Here is a 22,055-nt window from a genome sequence, read left to right on the forward strand (position 1 = left end):
TGAAAGGGGAAGGCAGAGAAGCAGCGTGGCTCAGGGGAAAGAGCACGGGGTTGGGAGTCTGAGGTCATGGGTTCGAATCCCGGCTCGGCCACTTGTCAGCTGTGTGACGTTGGGCCAGTCACTTCACTTCTCGGTTCCTCAGTTCCCTCATCTGTAAAATGGGGATGAAGACTGTGAGCTCCACGTGGGCCCACCTGATTCCCCTGTGTCTACCCCAGCGCTTAGAACAGATACCAACCTTATTATGGGGGGGGGGGGGGCGTGGCGCGCCTGCGCGGCCGAAGCCCCGCCCCCGCCGCTCCGTCCCGGAAGTGACGTAGGCGAGCGGCCGGAAGTAGGTACGTGGCCGCCGCCGCCCGTCGTCCCCAGCTGAGGAGCCGCAGGCGGAGATGGCGGCCGTGCTCAGCGCCGAGCGGCTGGAGGTCTCCATCGACGGCCTCACGCTCAGCCCCGACTCGGAGGAGCGGGCCGGGGCCGACGGGGCCCCGCCGGGGGAGCGGCCGGAGCCCCAGCGCCAGCAGCCGCCGCCGCCGCCGCCGCCAAGGCGGGAGGAGGAGGAGGAGGAGGAGGAGGAGGAGGCGGCGGCGGGGGGCGGCGCGGCCGAGGCGCAGCGGCTGGAGCGGCGCTTCGGCTTCGGGCTGGAGGAGCTGTACGGCCTGGCGCTCCGCTTCTTTAAAGGTAAGCGAGCCCCGGGGCCTCCCTCTCCGCTTCCCCCCCTTCGGAGCCGGGGCCAAGAAGGCCGCCCTCCCGCCGGGGAAGGCACCCTGGAGGCCTTTCGGCCGATCCCCGGGGAGGAGGGGAGGCGCTTCCAGTCCCGGCCCGCCGGCCTCGACCCCGTCGCCTTCACTCACCCCTATTTATTGAGCGCTTAATGTGTGCGGAACACTCTACCAAGCGCGTGGAAAGTCAGCGATAAGGACCATCCCCGCCCAGACCGGGTTTATAGTCTAGAAGGGACACACCCACCCCTTGCGAGCGCAGCGTTGAGTTTACCCAGGGGAAGGTCGAACGGTTGAGTTGGTCGGGCGTTCCCCCATCGAATGACTGTAATTCTAATAGTAATTGCAAAGCACTGTTCTAAACGCTGGGGCGATAAAGGTGATGAGGTTATCTACCTGACAGGGGAAAGAAGCCTCCGTAGACCTGGTGGTGATCTTGTCCGAGGAAGCACATCTCACCTTCGACTGGTGGGGAGGCGGCCGTCGAAGCAGGGCGGTGGAAATTTTAATAATCATGATATTGGTTAAGCGCTTACTATGTGCCAAGCACTGCTCTAAGCGATGGGGTGGATACAAGGTAATCAGGTTGTCCCTCGTGGGGCTCACAGTCTCCGTGGCTCAGTGGAAAGAGCCTGGGCTTCGGAGTCAGAGGTCATGAGTTCGACCCCCGGCTCTGCCACTTGTCAGCTGTGTGACTGTGGGCGAGTCACTTCACTGGTCCTCAGTTACCTTATCTGTAAAATGGGGATTAACTATAAGCCTCACGTGGGACAACCTGATTACCCTGTATCTACCCCAGCGCTTAGAACAGTGCTCGGCACATAGTAGGCGCTTAACAAATACCAACATTATTATTATTAATCCCCATTTTACAGATGAGGCGAGGCCCAGAGAAGTTAAGCGACTTGCCCAAAGTCACACAGCTGACAAGTGGCAGAGGCGGGATGAGAACCCACGACCTCTGATTCCCCAGCCCGTGATCTTTCTAATAAGCCACAGTGCTTCTCCAATTTTTTAATATATATTCTTTTAATTTAAAATAAGCAGCCTGAAGCTGCCGGGTTATATCCTTTTACGGACGCTTAAATCCGAGGTCCAAGTGGGTGTGCCCAGTGAGTACACATTATGGAACTGTAACACAAGTTAAATGGCCCAATTTAACAATCCCAGTTTGGCTTATTTACTTAACAGGTTTATGAGTCTAGAAACTGATAGTTACCTGGTCTATCGAGATTTTTGTTGAGATTTATTTTTTTTTTTTTGGAAGTATTCGTTCTAATGCAGCACATTCCAGTTCAGCCCTCTGGGCACTGGGTAGCTGCAGCTCGGGGGAATTGGTAATGGCTAATGGGCTTTGAATCACTTGACCCTTAGGTCACTAGCTTTGAATGTGGAATAGGCCGGTAATGATGGCATGCCATTACTATTTGTGTAAAGGACTGGGAGTCGTGGAATACCATTCATGTCTCATCCAAACTCGAGAACTCACAACTGTGAATTCGCACGTCGGGGTTAGGATAAATGGATTGGCTCATCTACTATTAAATAAATGAAAATAAATTATTCCCTTCAGGAATCAGTGTCATTTAATAAAATAAGTATTTCAGGATAAAGTCTAATTTGGTCACCGCCTAGGTTTGTCTCTTCAATAAAAGAAAACTTCGGGTTTTTTGGAATATTTTCGTGTAAAGGAAAGAAATGATCTTAGAGATACTTGATATTCAGGGGTCATTTAAGCTTCTTGGACAAGCCTTCTAGGGCTTAAGCCGCAGTATTTCTGAGGAACAGCAGAGGAGCAGTTACAAGCTACTTTGGTGACTGGATCATGAAATCAGATAGCTGTGAAGGGGCTCTTTGGGTGGGAGATGCCTAATTGAGAACTAAAGGGAAGGGACCTAAACTGGTGAGAAGAAACATCAACTTTAATAAAGAGGAAAGTAGGGTAACCCAATCTTCTTCCAATCTCACTTTGTTGACCTAATGTGTCCAGATGTACATTGGTTCATCTTTCCAAAACAAAAGCACAAGGTAACCGTCCCATAGGATTTTGCCAAGATTGATCACGGTTGTACAGATCTGCACAGAAAAGGTACCTGGTGCCTTAAAATAATGAGAGAGGAAAATGAGGCCTGAAGCATTGTATGGTCTCTGCCAGCTCCTGAGGGACTGACTACTCCTCACCTTACCTACCTGCTGTCTTCATCCGCTATCTTCACTCCTCCCAAGCCAACCTTCTAGTGGTAGCTCACTCTCAACTTTGCCATATCCACTGCCTCTCTCATGCTCTTCCCCAGTCTTGGAACTTACTTCAGTCACCAGTCGGTGGTATTTGAGCACTTACTGTGTGCCAAACACTGTACTGGTCACTTGAGAAAGAACATTAAAGTAGTCGAGTTGGTAGACATGTTCCCTGCCCATAAGGAGCTCACAGTCCTCACCGTATAAGACCACAGCCCACTCACTATAAGCTCAGTGTGGGCAGGGTATATGTCTTCCAACTCTATTATACTGAACTCTCTCAAGTGCTTAGTACAGTGTTCTGCACGCAGTAAATTTTCAATAAATACAATTGATTGATTACTGGGGAAAGTTAAGGATGTTAGAAGAAATTATATAGTGTCCCTCTCCACTGTTGCTTCTAGAATCCTAGGTGAACTTGGAAAATTTTTCCTGGTTTTTCTTAACTTTAACTGACAATGGGCATTCCATTTTATATATGATGCCAAAATAGCATTGCACTCACAAAAACATATTCTGAGCAGGCCTTGAACTTCAGATTATATTACTCTAGCCTACTGTTCAGTTCCCCTGTTATTCGAAATCCTTTCTTTCTTTTTGTTCTGAATTGTGCCATAGTTAAAAGAAATGTTTAAGAAAACCATTGTTAAGGGATTGGTCAGACTTAGCTTTTTAGAAAATAATTTCAGCAATTTTGCTACAACAAAATATTCATGCTGAGACTTGGAGTATTAACTGAGGACCCCGGAAGAAATCTCACTGCCCTATGCCTCTTTCCTGCCATCCTTCTAAATCAGTGGTCTCAGTCAATCAGTTATATTTATTGATTGCTTACTGTGTGCAGGCCATTGTACTTAAGCGTTTGGGACTCCCTCGTGTGGGACTTTCCCAAGGGCTGGGTCCAAGGAGTTCATCCAGCCCCGAGTGTTACAAGTATACTTGAGGGTGATTCGCACGTAAAAGGAGTCTGTCAGACTTTCATTCCCAGGCAGTATTCAAGCAAAATGTCCTTGCCTGCCTAAAGATTGTCACCTTAAAACTATTCTTTCTCTGGAACTATTCTTGATGCAAATCCTCCAGGAAAGAAATGCACAACAGGGAGGGGAGACGGGTGCAGAGCTGGGGCCGAGTGAGAGGGGAGCGACCAAGCCCACAGGAAGCTTTTCTGGACCACTCACTGGTCAAGAATCGCTGTTCCGAGCGGTCTATTTATTGAGCGCTTGTTGTGTAGCGTGTGAGAGAGCACAATATAACTGTCTTCAGCAGCCTTCCTCTCAGGAGCTGCAGGGCCAGGGAGCTAGTGGTGGTCTTTGACAGAGCTCCCCACAGGCACTTTTTTCTTTCAAGAAATCTTAACGAAAAATGATTGAGCTTTCTGGAGTAGGACTTTGTTTTTAGGTTTACAGTTAGGTTCTGGGTTGCAAGGTTTTTTTCAGTCATAATCATAAAATTGGACGTACTTTGAAAATGCGGGCAAGTCCCTGTAAACGGTTGTATTTGTACTGATTGATTGAAATGGTTTATCTTTCTCTTTCGCTCTCTGGAAAAGACCTCACAACTGTGCTGCATTCATTTGTTCCAGTGTGCACATATATGTATGGCTCAGAATTGTGCTCCTGGCAAGTGTTTCTAACTCCGCCATTCCCAGACAGGATGGACTGCTTCATTTCAAGTGCCCAGTTGTGAGTCAGGTAGCTGCAGTTAATGTAACTATGATTTCAGAAACCTTATTCTTGGTGGGTTTGAAGGTAATACACTAATGAATTAAACAGTAGGGTAACCTAGAAGCAAAATCACTTGTGAAAGGAGAAGTCAATGCGTTTCAGCCTTCCTTGGGTATTTATCAGAATTTCTGCTTCAGCTTTCTACCCCCTTTCATCCTGCCCCCAAGTGTCACGCCCTATGGTGAAATAGATTTCAGTTTTTGAACTTCAACGGTGGCTGATTTGGCTAAGGGTTCGTTTACCTTTAGCATATCTGTAAAAACACTGCCAATTTGGATCCTTTTTTCCTTTGGTGAAAGACTGGCCATTTCTGAGAAGACTAATTTACTTCCAGGCCATAGTCTATGGAAGTGGCGGACATCTATGGTAATTCCAAAAAAAAAAAAAGTAGACCTCATCATAAAGGTTAAACAATTAGTGGCCATAGCTTTTTTTCACAAGAGAAATTGACTCTTTGGTAACTGCAAGAATTTAGGATACAGTGGAGCAACATTGAGAAGACCCCAGAAACCTAAGTGATTGAGCCAGCAGAACTGGAGATGAGCAGCAATGTGAGCAAGTTCCAAGGCTATCCAAACTAACTGCCTGATGAAGGGCTCTGGGGAACGAGAGCTATCACCTCCAACAAGCCTTCCCCAATGAGGAATTCTCAGCGTCCCGTGTTTTATGTCATCACCTGTGCCTAGGACTTAAATATTTACTTATGCCCAACTTCTAACACTTATGTATATGTTTACTCAATTGTACATTCAGTTTTTTTGACCACTCTGTAAATATTTTTGTCTGTCTTCCCTGATAGAGGGTAAGATCATTGTGGGTAGAGAATCTTGTAGTTCCCAAGTGCTTAGTTGAGTGCATTACAACCTATGGGTGCTTAAAAATACTATTACTATTATTAGTAGGTCTGATTCAATCAGTGTTATTTATTGAGGTCTTATTGTGCACAGAGCATTGTACTAAGTGCTTGGGAGAGTATAATGCAACCAAGATGGCAGATTTGTTCCCTGCCCACCATGAGCAGCAGCAGCCGCCAAAATGTCTAACCACACAATAATAATGACATTTATTCAATTTTTGCAAGTGTGATAAGCTTTAGGGGCAGATACAAGGTAATCGGCCAGGCTTTGGGAGCAGATAGAAGGTAATTGGCCAGCTTTTGGAAATGTTAGGTCAGGGCTGTAGAGTTGCCAGGAAACAAACCCTCGCTTCTGGATAGGCAAGTTTTCCGTATCTCTTTTCTGACTTTGGCCTTGTTAGCACATTTATTTAGGTCAAAGAAGCCTTCTTCCAAAATGGCCTAAATGTTTGTGTCTAAGATTAAATACCAAGATTAGAAGAAGTTAACCTTTCTGTGCTTTATCCCCCATCTATTCCCACTGCTCATAACCGGCCTTCTTTCTTGAATCATCCAGCAGCATAAACTTAATGTTATGCTTAAGGTCGCTGTTGTGGGGTTTAAAAAAAACCACAAACTTCTGAAAAGTAATGTTTCATCTGTAAATGAAGATCTGGAAAGTTGTGGTGGTTTTGAATGTAATTCTGAATGGGCAGCACATGTAATACATTTTTTTATTATAAAGCAGACCATTCTGCAGCTGCCTTGCTTTTGGGGAAAGGGGTGCTTATAGCAAAAAGTAGGGGGAAAATGTCAAGCTCTTGAATTATGGTAAACAGTGGTTAAGAACCAGTGTCGGGGCTACACGGTTTGAGGGAAGGACTTGTGAGTAATCCGTGTGCCACGAATGGGGAGTTAAATTAGAGGTCATCCATCCTCCTCTGAACTGGTTCTTGTCTTTCAGACCTAGAGGAAAGAGTCCCTTCAGTAGCCACCTAATTACAGATAGGAGCTGTTGCCTGCCTCATCCCTTAAACAAAAAATGTATTGGCTTTCACAGTTCCAGCTGACAAACGGGGTGATAAGGAAAATCCAGGCAGTTTACACTGCCTTCTGACTAATAGATCCTTTTTGTCACAGCCCCAGGGAAAAACATGTGCTTCATAGAGAATCCTGGGGGAAATGCTGAGGAGAGAATCTGCATAGACCATTTCGCTGAAGCCCACTGTTCCTATCCAAAAGGCAACAGTGGTGTTTAGTGCCATCTCTTCTGAAATTGCAAATAGTAATTTAAGGCCTGTGAGTGGAGATTCTGGATGATTCTGGAGACTGGATCTCCTTGGAAGATACTGGGTAGCATTTTAATTGTGTAGTTAGAGTAACTATAAAGTTTAAGCATTAGGCCATTATAGTCTGGGCTGGTTTTAATTTAATCTTTTCCTTGCCCAGAAGGCAGGCCCAGTAACATAAAGGCCAGGACAGAGGTAAATAGGGCACAAAATATCGGCATGTCATAGCTTTTCATAGGAGTGTGCTTTAATTGTTTTGTAGGCATATTGTCCAGGAATGTCCTAAGAGTCATCTGTAATATTTTAATTTTATTTATAAGCAGTTTAGAGTGGAATCAAATTCACAAATTATTTGGAATAGCATTTTAATTAACTATTCAAGTAGGCACTAATGATTGCTAAAAGTCAGGTTTTAAAAAGGAGCTTCCACCTAGAGCTGGTTTCCTTCTTCCTGCCTCCAAATCTCCAGAGGAAGATCCAGAACCCTGTGTGTTTCCTTTGCTTGATACTTCTTCTGCGCAGACTCCTCAGACCTGAAGTCTCAGGTCTGAGAACCTCATCTGTCCATCCTGACTGGAGACTCCACTGTTCTGGTCACGTCTCTGTCTCATTTGTTCATGACGATGATATCTAGGACAGAAAGGGAATGGGATAGTCTTCCAATTTTTCAAAAGCTCAAATCTGCAGACAAGCTCACTTAAGTTAATGTTGAAATTCCTTGAACCAATTTCTATCTACTTGTGAATATGGGTCTCTGAAGTGTTGGGGCACTGCAAGCTAACTTGAAGAGAAATCAAGGGTTTGAGCCAACTAAACCTTCTCTGTAATATAATCTATATCGTCATCCACACGGGGTAGCCTTGTACCTTAGTTCTGAAACATAAAACCTGTGGGGAGCCATTAAATCTTCACATTGTTTCTGTGAAGTTGGTGGCAGGTATTCCCCGGCTTTATGATTGAGCCAAGAAAGATGGTCATTTACCTGATGGTAGTGAGTGAGTGTGTGTGTGTGTGTGTGTGTGTGTGTCTGTGTGAGAGAGAGAGAGAGAGAGAGAGAGAGAGAGAGAGAGAGAGAGAAAAGAGGATGGAGCGTATACTTTGCCCCTTCCTTTGTGTCCACATTCGGAGATAAGGCTGTCGGATCATAGCAGTCTCTTTGCGGCCTTGGTTATGTAGCTCTTGTGTGTGCAGTGTTGAATGCATTTGTGTTTTTTTAAGAGGAAAGAAGAAAGGAAGGTTGAATGAATCAAGTTGGCCCCCACCAGTGGGGGACCCCATTTCACCCTCAAAAGCTCCACGGAGTTAATGGGATTTTTAGAAAGATCCTCTTGAGTTTGGTAATAGTTGTCATCTTTGTCGTGGTTTACTAAGCACTTACCATATGCAGAATGCTGTACTAAGTTCTAGGAAACAATATGCGTGGCGCTCAAAATCTAAGCATAAGCGGGGAAAGGAAACATTAGGAACACAAGAACATCAGAGATGAGGATAGGGATTAGTCCACACATCTAATCAAAAGGCAGTAGGGGACTGTGACTGGAAGAGCAGAAGTTCTTGCGGTTCAGAGTCCCACGGCCATAGCTAAGGCCCTTCCTGAGTTGGTGTTTGAGAGTGCCCCGGTCATCTCCCCCTCCCCCTCCTCAAGGCTGTTACCCTTTCAGCCCAGCCCAGCCCAGCCCAGCCCAGCTCCAGACTCATTTCTAGTTTGGTGGAAGGGAGAGAGGGGGGTGAATTTCACCAGGTCATCTGCCTCTTGGCATTTGCATCTCAGTGGAGTTTCTGCCACATCTCCAGGATGTGGGGACCCTCTCAGCCATGTATTCATTCATGCCCCTGAAGGGTGTTAATTTGGGTCTTGGGTTGGTCAGCAATTGCCGGGCATTGTGACCTGAGGTGGACATATTGGTGATTGCGGGATGGACCTGTTTGGAGGTTGGATTTCCATAATCCTTTGATTACTACCTCAAATTTATGTAATTGGGAAGCTAAGTTTCCTGTCATCTGCTTTTGGCCTTTTTTGAAGTGTCATATTTTAGCTTCCTGCTATCTCCTGTTGTCTTTAGCCAATGGCCAGGCCCCACATGGACTCTAGACTCCTGGAAAAGTGAGTTTCACTGATCCAGAACCTGGAGCTTGGAGCGGTCCCTGGGTCTGGGAGGGCACTTAGTGATGCCATTTTCAAGGTTCTGAAAGATGGAGGCCCCGGGGGTGGCTATTCCATGATAATCATGGGCTCTCTGCCCTTTACAAAGCAGTGGATAATCAGACCCTCCCAATTCTAGTTTCTCATTATCCATTTATTTACCTAGTGGCCCAGGAAATTACCCTGCGATCAAGCACAGAAAGAACTGAGTTTCCATTAGGTTTGGCTGTTTTATTTCCTGTTGTTTCTCTGGATTTATTCCCCAGACATGACATGAGTATTTTGCTTGTTTTCTGAGGATGGGCCTTGCTTTGGGCTTAAATCTTCTAAACAGTAACCTCTTGTTTATGGAATTCTTTTTTGTTTTTTTAATGACCTGCTCTTCCAAAGCGTGTTGGTATCCCTCAGAATGCTTTACCACCTAGATTACATTTGAATTCTTCCATATGATTTTGGGCTCCTACTGTGCTTTGAGATGTGTATGTGTACGCTCTGACCCTAACCTTCACTGTAGGTTCTGTTAGGCTGGAACGTGAAAACGTGACAGATTCAGAAAGCCTACTTTGAAAATGAACCCGATCATTCATCTTTCACTGAACTGCTTCCTATTTGGCTTCCACCCCAAATATCTGGTTATTCAGTGCTAAAGAGCATCAGAGCAGGAAGCTTTAGCAGCCCAGTCAAACATGCAACAGTTACAGTGTCAGCCCATAATCTTGTCTTTTTCCACATAGTCACTGTGAGTAAAACACGGTACCAGGCACTTGGAAGAAAACACTTCAGAAAAGCTGATAGACATTTTTCCTGCCCACAAGGAGCTCACAGTTTAGAGGGAGAAGACATATCAAAATAAATTACCAATAGAATATGTTCGTTCATAAGCACTGTTGGGCTTGGGGTGGGGTGAATATCAAGTGCTTAAGGAGTACAGATCCAAGTGCATAGATGATGCAGAAGGGAGGGCAAATAGGAGAAATGAGGGCCTAGTCAAGGAAGGCCTGTTGGAGGAGGTGTGATTTTAGTAGGGCTTTGAAGGTGGGAGGGAATTCCAGGCCATTTCAGAACCAGTTGTACTACTGTACCTTTGAGCTTGAAATCGTATTGACGCTGTTTACAGAATCAGGTGTTTCCTTCCAGGACTTGTTCACATTCAGACCGTATGTACTGGGGTGCAGAAAGTGGTGCTTATCATCAGGGTGGGCTGTATTCTAAATTGTTCACTGGGTGTTTTCTTGCAGAAAAAGATGGTAAAGCATTCCATCCAACCTATGAGGAAAAACTCAAACTCGTGGCACTGCACAAGCAAGTTCTTTTGGGCCCCTATAATCCAGACACTTGTCCTGAAGTTGGATTCTTTGATGTCCTGGGGAATGACAGGAGGTAATGAAGCTTTGCTCTTTGGTGGGGGAAAATGTAAAGACAATGAGAGAAGTACAAGATACACTTGCTAGGAGTATAAATTAGATTTGTAGTTCAATAGCATAGAATTAGGACTGCAGAAAGATTTCCGAAGTGATTTAGGGAACCTTCAGGGTATGTCTGTCATGGGCTTAGCAGGTGTTTCTGACCAAAAATTTCAAAAAGCACATTTGTGCTGCTGGTTATTAAAATGAGGCAAACCCTGCATCATTTGGCTCCTCCTAAATGAATGTGCCATTATTTTAAATGATTTTCACTTCTTCAACTATGGGTGATGTTCCTCACCAATATCAACGATTAGGGCAATGATGCATAAAGTCCCAGTCTCTCAATTGAAAGTAGTTGATTCAAAGCCAGTAAAGTCACAAAAATAAGGTAGAAGATATTAAATCTGGCCACCACTTGTCAGCTTTGAGTTTCATTAGGGTTTTTTCTAATGAAAAGCAATGCTAGGTTAGGAAATTAAGTCCTTACGGTTGCTTGCTGGAGGTGGGATATTTTTTGATTTGATAATCATTCACCAATGGCCAAGAGAATGTGATACCCATTTCAGTAAATGGACAGAAGGTGGAAGATTCAAAATCAAAGCCTACTTGTGGCACAAGACAGTTACTTATTATATAATACCACTCCCTCTCTCTAGTCCTGACTGGATTTGAAGTCAAGCTGTAAAGTCCGCTTGACATTAGAAGACATGCCATTAAGGTGGATCTCGATCTGCTTTTGTCTATCCATTCTAGGAAAGAATGGGCAGCACTTGGAAACCTGGCCAAAGAGGATGCCATGACCGAGTTTGTCAAGCTGCTAAACAGATGCTGCCATCTCTTCTCCACGTATGTTACATCCCATAAAATAGAGAAGGAAGAGCAAGAAAAAAAGAGGTAAAATGCCTTTATGGAGGGCACAGTGTTCTCTTCCCTCCACAGACTTGTGATGTTCCTGCTTTAAGCTAGGTGTTTGGTTTCCCCAAATTCTGTTAGAGAGTTAGCTCCCTGTGGGCAAGGAAGGCATCTCTGTGGTGGTTCCCTGAGGGATTGACATTCCCCAAGGGATTGATATGCAAACACTTTGGGTGGGGCAACGATTGCAACTTTATCTCTGGGGGTGAGGACTATTGACCATACTTCTCTTCTTTGTGTGCCTGTACAGGTGTAGATACAAGATGAGCTGATTGTGTCAAATGGGATACAGTCTTAACCCCATTTTTTATAGATGAGGGAACTGAGGCACAGAGAAGTTAAGTGACTTAGCCAAGGTCACTCAGACAATTGACAGAACCAGGATTAGAAGCCAGGTATTTCTGACTCCCAAGCCCATGCTCTGTTCACTAGGCCACATTGCTTCTAATGTCTTTGGAGGTGGCAACTTTTTTCTTTGTTGTTTTTTTTTGACACTTTGAGCAATTTCACTATTAGGATTAGTTGGGAGAAGTATTCCTGCAGGTTTAACTCAGATCCTTTAGCCACCAAAACCTCTAAAAGGTTCCGGTTAATTTCATTATTATTTCTATTATTTTTATGGTTGTATTTAAGTACTTATTCTGCATTAAGCACTGTCATAAATTCTGTATCAAGCACTATTCTAGATACAAGGTAATCAGGTCAGACACAGCCCCTGTCCCATATGGGGCTCACAGTCTAAATCCTAATTATTCTTGCTGTTTGCCAGTGTGACTGGGGTTTGGGAGACTGAGGTTTTCCTAGTTAGGGCCTAAATTTTTTTTTACTCAGGTTTATTGAAATGTCAACTGCACATGCCCTCACATGGTTTTAATAGATTTGAAGGCAGTCGTGCTATGGTACTAAGAAATATACTCCAGGAAAAATAAAAAGGTCTATTCAGTAAAGCTTAGACTGCTCTTCATAAAATATCTATTGGCTTTTGGTCCATTGCATACTGAACACTTAATATGGGGACAAAATTCACTATCTAGTCGGAAGCTTTTAATTTCAGAGCTGGTTTATAAAACTCCCAGGTGATGTCCAGGTTGCGAGGCCTCTTGGCTCTAAAATGCTTTTTTTAAACAGTTTTCGTTTTAACTCTGACACCCTCTTTATCTGCAGGAAGGAGGAGGAAGAACGAAGGCGTCAGGAAGAGGAGGAGCGAGAACGTCTGCAAAAGGAGGAAGAGAAACGGAGGCGGGAGGAGGAAGAGAGGCAGCGGCGGGAAGAGGAGGAGAGGCGGCGGATAGAAGAAGAAAGGTTCCGGTTAGAGCAGCAGAAGTAAGGTCGCCAAGGAGCCTATGTTTTAAAACCAGGAATTCCAGGGGGATTTAGGTCTCTCATTGTGGAATAATTCTGTTACCCTCGAGCTCAGCGGTAAAGGAAATGCAGGCCGAGTGCAGCGTCTCTGCTGCCTACCTGTGGGCCTCAGAGTGGAGGGGTGTGGGGGCATGGCAGGGCGACTGCGCGCCCCTCTCCACCTCCTCCAAGAGTCTTTCTGTTCCGTTCTTTCACCCCTAGCCTGTCTCCCTTTTGGAGAGGTTCTGCGCCCTGGGCTGCCCACATCTTTATTCCCAGCAGAGTCCAGCCACGGTCACTCACAGCCAGTTGTCCCCCTGAGTTACAGCAGCCTAAAGGCCCCGAGAGAAACTAGCCATCCCGCTCTCTGAGGGAAGCAACCCAGCGCCCGGCCAGGCAGCCTGACTCCTTTGCTAGAAGATGGAGGAGCTTTGGTATTCCTGCCAAAAGAAATATCCGGAATCCAGGTCACTGCAGGGAGCATTTTCAGGGGGCTTCTCTTAGGATGGTCCTAGAGGTCAAAAATCTCTGACCCGGGCTGGGGGCGGCGGGGGAGCAAAACCTTTACTTTTGAATAGCTCCCTGTGTCATTTCCTGGTCACAGCCATTCCCTCACCAACTCTGCTGGGAACAAGCATCGGCTGGGCATTAACTTTTATTCCCCCAAACAGCTGGATTCCCCCAAAAACAGAGCCAAAAGAGGAAGGAGAGGCCTGGGGACTGGGTAATTCTAATCTGGGTGGTTTTTTTCCCAAGGCTCAATACCGTGCTTGGCACACAGCCAGCACTCCGCAAAGTCTAGTCCAGGACCTCTCTTGCTGCTGCTGTCACTACCCCTGTTGTCTGACTTGTAGGCCCTGGGCAGGGGCCAATTTGCATGACTCGCTTTGAACCTTTAAAGGTTTTCAGAAATGAAAAGAGAGAGCACCCTGCTTTGAACTCAGCCTGGTGTATTTCCGGCTTGCTCTAGGCAACAGATCATGGCGGCCCTAAACTCCCAGACGGCAGTGCAGTTCCAGCAGTATGCAGCCCAGCAGTATCCGGGGAATTACGAGCAGCAGCAGATTCTCATCCGTCAGCTGCAGGAGCAGCACTATCAGCAGTACATGCAGCAGCTCTACCAAGTCCAGCTCGCCCAGCAACAGGTACAGTGGACAGTCCCAGAAGGCTGACATACGGGGAGGTTTTTGTTTTCCCCCGATCTTCTGCTTGGTTTTTTTGGCATCTTCACTCAGGGCAGGTTACTCTCGCACTGGCCTGAGTTGGGGCAGCAGTACAGATGCCCCCTGCAATGCTGGGATTTGGTGGAAAGGGCCTTGGAAATGATGCTCCCCCCCCCATGCCCCCACACCAGTGCCCTGCACAGTTACAGAAGAGACAAAAACTGACAAGTCAAATCATCGGGGAGGAGCAGAAAGGGTCAGGACTCGGTTTCAGAGCCAAGAGCTGGATGAGCCCGAGGGCTTTCAAATCTCGCAGAGGTCCAACAGGGCGAACCCATAAGTTGTTCCTCACACTTGGTGAGGTCCAAAAGTAGCAGTTGAGGGGTGAGGGTCTGGACTTCACTGCCCAGAGAAGTCCTGCCCCATCAGTGGGTTTCAGGTGAGTCTAGATGATTCCAGGAGATTTCTTGGTCAAGGTGCACGTGTCCCTAGTACTGTTTTGGCAAAGGCACATTTAGCCAACCCTCTCCCCCCGAGGCATATTAGAGACAGAGGATATCTACTAAGCAGTAGAGTTCAATACAAAGTAAATCGTATTGCATTCCTCAAAGCACTCTGCCCCAAAAATGCTTTTTATTGTCTGAATACACCCCCCACTCCCGTACTGTGGTGTCTTTGACATCTAAAAGAAGCTAGAATGGCAGATTTCTGCTGCCCATGAAAGAGAAAGACCCAGAGAACTCAGAGAAAATACCAAAGTTCGTAATTCTGAAAGGGTTCTTTTTGTGTGGTGCCTTTTTTTTTTTTAAACATGTATAACAAACTGTTCTAAGAAGCATGAAAATATTGTCGAATGGTTTTCTTTTGGCACCTGCAGCGCCCCGCTCTTCCCGTTTCTAGTTTTGCTTGAGTGAGAAGAGCGACTGGACTTCTCTGTACTCGGGCTTGTCCAGTGACTCAGCTTGCAGGCCCTGGTTAGCATGAAAGCTACCATCATCTAGTCCTGCAAGAAGGGGAAAATACAGCTCTTGGAATTGAATTTGAAAGTCTGAACTTCATTGTCTATCTGCTTGCTGCTTGCTCTCCAGGGCCAAAAAAAACAAAAAAGCCTAAACATCCACTGACTTCCTTTGTGATCTAGACAAACGTCTTCTGCTGTTTCCAAGCTTTTGCCTCTGAAGAGTAACTACAAATGTTTTCTAAAGTCAGGGAGCACTTTATTTGATGGCCCTAGTGGTTTCCTGTGGAAGGTCACAGAAAAGCTTTGATTTGGCTGCATTATGGGAAAACAAAAGCTCTGCTCTTTCTTCTTTCATGCTGCAGGCTTTTTCTCCAAGAAATAGCCCTCGGTAAATTTAACGAGGGGATTATTAAAATTGGCAGGTGTTTGGAAAAATGGCACCTAAGTGATTTGAGTGCTTAAAAAGCCATTAGGAATTTTTATTCCCCGATAGTGCCCAGTGTACCTGTTCCAAGAATATTGAGAACTTCCTGATACCTGCTGCTGGCTTAATAGTATCGTCGGGCATTTCTTTTAAAAGGTTACTTGGTGCCACATACTAGGCTAAGTTGTGGGATAGATACTCTAGACTGGAGGCTTGCTATGGGTAGAGAATATATCTGCTAATTCTGTTGGCCAGTACTCTCACAAGCATTTAGTACCTTGCTCTGCACATAGTAAGCACTCAATAAATACCACTGATTGATTGAAGAAACAGACCCCATCCCAAGGGGGCACCCAATCTAAGAGGAAAGGAAAGAAGGTGTCATCCCATTTTGAAGATGAAGAAACTTGGCTCAGGTCCCAGAGCGGGCCCGTGGCCAAACTGGGGTTAGGCCCTGGGCCTCCTGCCTCCCAATTCCGTAGTACTGTAACACCAGTAGATACTTCAAGTGTCAAGCAGTACAACTGCTTGGCTCCAGCTGGTGAAGGGGGAACGGGCTAACATTCTTTGTGGTATTCAGTGTGTTTTTACTTCACATAGGTTTCTCTTGAATTGTAGGCTGCACTCCAGAAACAGCAGCAGGAGGTAGCAGCAGCCCCTGGAGCCACCCTGGTTTCAGTCACGAAGGGGGCCGCCCCTGGGCAAGGTGAACTGCCCTCCATCAACGGACAGGCCCCGGCACACAGTGACAGCTCGGAAAAGGAACCAGAACCAGAAGCTGCCGAAGAAGTGCTAGAGAATGGACCAAAAGGTAGAGTGAGAAAGAGAGGGAGGGTGTGTGTGGTGGCAGTGGGAGGAAGGCCCCGGGGTGGGTTTGAGAGAGGTTTGTGTAGTTCAGAAACTTTAGAGGCCATCAGAAGTGCTGAATATCCAATGAGCACATTGATCTAGCTGAGCATGTGGAACACGTTTGTACTTAGATGTTTGGTAGCTGGTGCCCTCCTGCAGGGTCTTGGTAAAAAGGAAGATGAATGGGAGAGAGAGACCATGGGACAGGACTTAAACAGAGAAGTTGGTGTGGTGCATCTCCTAGGAGTTTTTGACTCCAGTCAATGATATAGTCATTTTAGGAATATCTTAATTGCTTTCTGTATCAGAATTCAGAGAAAATAGGACTGGAAAAGATAGGGCATCCTCTGATTTACCCCCCTCCTGCAGCTTAACAAAGATTTTCAAATTAGAGGAAGCTTAAGCCTCTACCTCCATGACAAATGCAAAGTCCTGTTGATTATCGTACCCACAAGTTGCTTAGTAACTAGGGTTTTCCTGCAGACCTCCTCAGTTTAGGGTAACATCTTCTCCACCTTCCACCCCCTGCTCACCAACTATTGGATGCCCCGATCGCTGTGATTTCCTGCAGTGTGTGAGCTGAAGTCAGGCCCCCTGTCCTTAGATACTGCCCTGACCCTAACTCCAGACTTTCTAGAAGAGGGTTGAGTTGGTAGGAAAAAAGCTCAAGAACTAAGGTGAATGTAAATCTAGTGTGGCTGCCCGTGGTTACCTAGTGACTGCTAACAGAGAAGGTCCTCAGATTGCATTGTGTGACCTCCAGCCCCGCCCCTGACCCAGGCCCCGTCTCTTCTAGAGCCCGTGCCGGTAATCGCTGCTCCGTCCATGTGGACGCGACCCCAGATCAAAGACTTTAAAGAGAAGATCCGGCAGGACGCAGACTCAGTGATAACGGTGGGTCGAGGAGAAGTGGTCACAGTCCGCGTGCCGACGCATGAAGAGGGATCTTACCTCTTCTGGGAGTTTGCTACAGACAATTATGACATTGGTTTTGGGGTATATTTTGAATGGACAGACTCCCCCAACACTGCAGTCAGTGTGCACGTCAGTGAATCCAGTGACGAGGAGGACGAAGAAGAAGGTAGAGTCGTTTTTGTTCTCGGGTGCAAACTTGTTTCCTGCCCTCCCCCGCCCCTGATAGCATGGCTGCAGCTTGCCTGGGTGTGACATGGTGGTGTAGTGAAGTGATCTAGGGTTAGTTCACATGGTGGGCATAAAGTGCTGCCCTCCACCTGAGAGGAGTTTTAGGCTAGATTGGTAACTGGCTAGGTTGACTCCCTGGAAAGGTTGGGGGGCTTTCTTCCTCCATGCCCCCCTCACTTCACCTATGGAACGATAGGGGGTCCTGGATAGGGGGTCTAGCAGGGTGAGGTCCCAGCACCCCTCTCCTCTTCCTGGAGCCGGCCAGCTCTGGGAGTCCTGCTCCGAAGGCCCACTGCCAGTCTGAGCTCTGGGTGGCTAAATGTCCACAGCTGGCAGCCTAGACTGATCCTACCTCCTCCCAGATGGAACAAAAACTGAATTTTTGAAACATTAACAGATTCGGAATTACAAGTTGATTTGTTCACAGCCTTACAAGCATAGATCCGTCTCCCTTCTTCTGCCCAGATTGCCCAAATCTCTAGTTTCAGTAAGTGAACTGAGTTACTTGAGCATCTTGATTGCTGCTCACTCACTGGTCCCTTTTGTTCCTCTCCTCAGAAAACACCAGCAGCGAAGAAAAAGCCAAAAAGAACGCCAACAAGCCTCAGCTAGACGAAATCGTGCCTGTGTACCGACGAGACTGTCACGAAGAGGTGTATGCGGGCAGCCACCAATACCCAGGGAGAGGAGTCTATCTCCTTAAATTTGACAACTCCTACTCTTTGTGGAGGTCAAAAACAGTGTACTACAGAGTCTATTACACTAGATAAAGGTGTGTAGTTACAGAGGCAGTGGGGGCTGGGGCTGTGCAGGAACCATCACCGTGTTGGGAAATCTTTACTACCCTTACAGAGCACTGGAGTCAGTTTTTTCCCTTATTCTGTGTTTGTCTGGTGCTCAAACTCTGGTCAGGCATCAGACTCTCTCCCCAGGGCCCCATGGTTTCACCCACCCTCACCTGGCACTTAGAGAATTAAGCAGCCAGTAGTCATCGGTGTCCAGGCTAAAGTGGCCTGAGCTCTCTCTAAGTAAAGCCCTCCCCAAGTCCCCCTTTCTCCTCCCTTTCCACGGTGCTCTGAGAGAGTCAGCAGTGAAATTGTCTTTGAAAATCCATGGATGGGTGGAAGGTCAAGCTTTGTCACAGTTAATCTCAGCCCCTCACAATGCAGTTTAAGTAGCAGATCGTCTCCGTGCTGCCTTGTAGGAGAGCTGGAATCAGGAAGACAGCTGGTCTTTGCTTGTCTTTGATCGGGGCAGGCACCTAGGGTAGTGGCCAGAGAGACTTGCTGCCTTTGAGTTTGTGTGTAAGCTGGCTGCAAAGCAGAGGCACCAAGAGCTTTGGTTCTGTATGTTACACGGTCCCCCTCTCCCCCTCCACCCCGTCAAGCAGCTGTTAATTCTGCCCCTCTGTTGTCTGGGATCCAGACTGACCACAGCAAAGTGAGGGTGAGAGTCGGGGCCACTGTTCACAAGCGAGTTTTCTGCACAACCTTTCAGTCTTGCTATTTTGTGGACTCCAGTGGGCACATAGTGCGTCTAAGTATCTAAAAACAGTTTTGGTATCGTTACAACTTGTAGAGTCTAGTGTTGCACTAATACTAAGGAAATGACTGCTCTTTCCTCGGGTCAAACTTTGGAATTATGTATATATGGCCGGAGAGGTGACACGTTGAGTGAGGATTCCTGCCCTGATCCCTGTCTCAGCTGAGGATGGAGCAGGGTGGAGTTCAGGAATCACCGCTGCCAACCTGAGATCCTGGTGGGAGGGGGTCCCAGGGTGGGGCAGGTGGGGACAACCTTACCCACCATCCATCTACTGAGCCATGCCCTGCTTCCCTCTGCCCGGGACCTCTTCCGTTAGCCAGCACCCACCGTTTGGTTTTCCATATTGGCTGGTTTTCTCCCTTTCTCCTCACTGACCAGCTTCAGGTCTGTGCTATGCAGACCTTCAGTGGGGGGTCTTGTATTGGCATCAAAAACCCAGTCCTGGCTCGCCTCAGTGCTGTTACACTTGAAAGGCCAACTGCTCTCACGTGTATATAGCATATAGAAAGATAACCGTGGAGTTAGGCAGTACCTTGCTTTTTTTAAGAAATGAGAGAGACTATTTAAACTGTAAAATAAAACTAAAAAAGCAGGCACTAATATATATTTCTCCCAGGCCTCGATTACTGATTTCATCATTACATGTGTTCAGCTGACTTCTTTCTCTCCAAGTAGCATTGTTCTCGGGAGCGGTGTGTGACGCTTAGAATGGCAGCAGTTCCTGGCGAGGGTTCACGTCAGCCTTCTTGGTTTCCAACTTTTTTTATTGCCTTCGGCTGTGGGTTAGTACAGTACAAGTGCGATTTCAAAAGTATCTTGGAATAATATATTTAATCTTAATTAAAATGCATTTACCTGTACCTTGTTGACTGCTCATTAATGTGGTTGTTTTCCAAGATCCAGTCCTGTGTGTCGCTGTTCAGATAGGGAAAGAAGACATGTACTCCGTGACCTTTTCTGTTTTTAAAGAGGTCTAGTGTAGAAACTCTGTTTTTGGGTTGATTCTTCTGTTTCTGCTGTGAATATCTTGGTGCGGTCAATTAGATTTTTACATTTCCAAACTTCCCAATTAAAAGCGTTGACTTTACTAGTTGAATGTCTTGTTGTCAAACCATTTCTCCTCTCCTTCCTGCTTGGCACTGGCAAAATCTTTCCCCCTGGAGCCCCTTTACGCTGTAAGCTCTCGGGGGGCGGGGATCACATCTTCTAGCTCTGTACTCTCCCAACCACTTAGTACAATGCTCTGCACATAGTAAGAGCTCCATAAATATTGATTGGAGCAGTGAACAATCAGTGGTAAATGGTATTTATTGAGTGCTTATTCAAGTGCGTGAAAGCGCAGAGCAGATGCTTCAGTAGCAGCAGGGCTGGGGAAAGGGGACTCTTCAGCTCAGCCTCAGTGGAGAGAGAATGTGGGGCCTTTGTAGCTCCTGCTTCCCACTGGAATGAGGGGAAAGACATCTAGGAAAAGTCTGCCCCAGTGGGGTTGGTGTAATTTATAAATTGTCTTAGTCGTTAGAGGCAAAATGAAGAGCAATAAGTTTCTAACAACTTTGCCTTTTGCTAAAGCCCATGATGTAGACACCCTCGATGGGAAATAGGAAGCGGGGAGGAAGTGGAATCTTCCTGCTGGTCACTGCTGTCCCCACAGGTCAGCCAAAGGTACCTAGCAACAGCTGAAGTCAAAAGGTAGCATCTCAGAATCCTGACCGCCATTGTCTCTAAGCTGCCCTCTAAGGTCTGGCTTCCCTTGGGAGCACCTCGCATTGTGGGCACTACACGAAGCGGCTCCCCGGGAGGGAGGGCAGAAGCTGATGGCCAGCTCCGCCAGTCTCACCTTGCTTTGGGCACTCTGACGTGCTGTGTTGTGAGCGGTCTGCAGCCTTTGGGCACGAAGCTGCCCCTAGCCGGAGACAGTGATCCCCGCTGTCTTACAAGCTGCTTCAGTTAAAGATGGGGGGGGTGCTCTGCCTGCCCCAGAATTCTAGGAGATAGAAGAAATTCACATTAAACACTCAGGGCCACAGCCCCAGAAGACCCTACCTCCTGTGGCCTCTGGCAGTGTCTAGAAAATACCTGACTTCTTTGATTCTTGCTGCCTGATGAGGCGGGTGCAGGCCTAACTGCATTTCTAACCCCTGTCTTGTGCTGGGGGAGTGGAGGCAGGAAGCGGCCTCTTGTTGCCTCTTGAACTGCTAGGCCATTAGGGTAGGGGGAGGAGTCAGGTGTCCAGTCAGGTCTCCCCTACAGAAGAACAGCTGGGGTCCATTCTTCTTGCAATTGTGGAAAGGGCCTCCAATAGCTTCCTGTGGGAACCTGACCCCCAGCCCCAAGTCCTAGCCCGCCCTTAGATCTTGTGGGTGCCTGGGAAACACCCCTTCCTCTCAGGCCAAACTGCCACTATGCTGCTCCAAGCACTTACCCTATCCCAGCTTGACTACGGCATCAGCCTCCTTGCTGACCTCTTTGCCGCCTGTCTCTTCCCCACTCCAGTCCATACTCGACTCTGCTGCCCGGATCATTTTCCTGAAAAAACATTGTCTATGTTTCCCACTCCTCAAGAACCTCCAGGATCTGCCCATCATCCACCTCTGCCAACAGACACTCCGTACCATTGGCTTTAAGGTACTCAATCACTTTGTCCCCTCCTTTCTCTCCTCACTGATTTCCTACTACAGCCCAGCACGCCCACTTCATTCCTCTAACACCAACCTAGTCACTGTACCTCAATCCTGTCTTTCTCACTGCCAAATCCTTGTTCTTGTCTTGCCTCTGGGCCTGGAACTCCCCCATTCATATCCAACACACTGTTCTCCACTGTACTTAGACTGTGAACCCCATGTGGGACAGGCATTGTGTCCTACCTGATTAACCTGTATTTACCCCAGCATTCTGAACAGTGTGTGATACATAGTAAGTGCTTAACAAAGACCATTTAAAAAACACTCTCCCCACCTTCAAAGCCTTTTAAAATCACATCCCCAAAAGGCCTTCCCTGACTTATGCCCTTATTTCCCCTCCTCCCTCTCCCTTCTGCATCCCCTATGCACTTGGATCTGTACCCTTTAAGCACCTGATATTCACTTAGGCCCTATCACACTCGCATAAACATCTGTAATTTATTTTAATGTCTCTCGCCCCCTCTGGACTGAAAGCTCCTTATGGGCAGAGAACATGTCTACCAACTCTGTTATATGGTTCTCCCAAGTGCTTAGTACAGAGCTCTGCACCCGGTAGGCGCTCAATAAATAGGATTGATTGGTTGGCTTGGGCATGTGATCTATCAGAGAGAAGGTGGTACTTGGACAAGAGTGAGGAATGTGGCAACCATGATGGCCCTGAGAGGGGTTTAAAGCAGCTGCC

The 22,055-nt window shown here is 46.9% G+C and overlaps 1 protein-coding gene across 1 annotated transcript; it reads left to right on the forward strand.

Annotated features, from left to right (window-relative positions):
- The first annotated feature begins 345 nt into the window (after positions 1–345).
- ACBD3 (acyl-CoA binding domain containing 3) lies at positions 346–19,788 on the forward strand. The gene is made up of 8 exons (XM_029047345.2): positions 346–678; positions 10,187–10,328; positions 11,108–11,248; positions 12,431–12,589; positions 13,578–13,752; positions 15,774–15,966; positions 16,801–17,085; positions 17,706–19,788. Exons 1-8 carry the CDS (start codon positions 390–392, stop codon positions 17,915–17,917), a joined length of 1,596 nt encoding a protein of 531 aa, XP_028903178.1. The 5' UTR covers positions 346–389; the 3' UTR covers positions 17,918–19,788.
- Positions 19,789–22,055: the final 2,267 nt, after the last annotated feature.

The sequence above is a fragment of the Ornithorhynchus anatinus genome, chromosome 19 (genome assembly GCF_004115215.2).
Source record: "Ornithorhynchus anatinus isolate Pmale09 chromosome 19, mOrnAna1.pri.v4, whole genome shotgun sequence".
NCBI lineage: Eukaryota > Metazoa > Chordata > Mammalia > Monotremata > Ornithorhynchidae > Ornithorhynchus > Ornithorhynchus anatinus.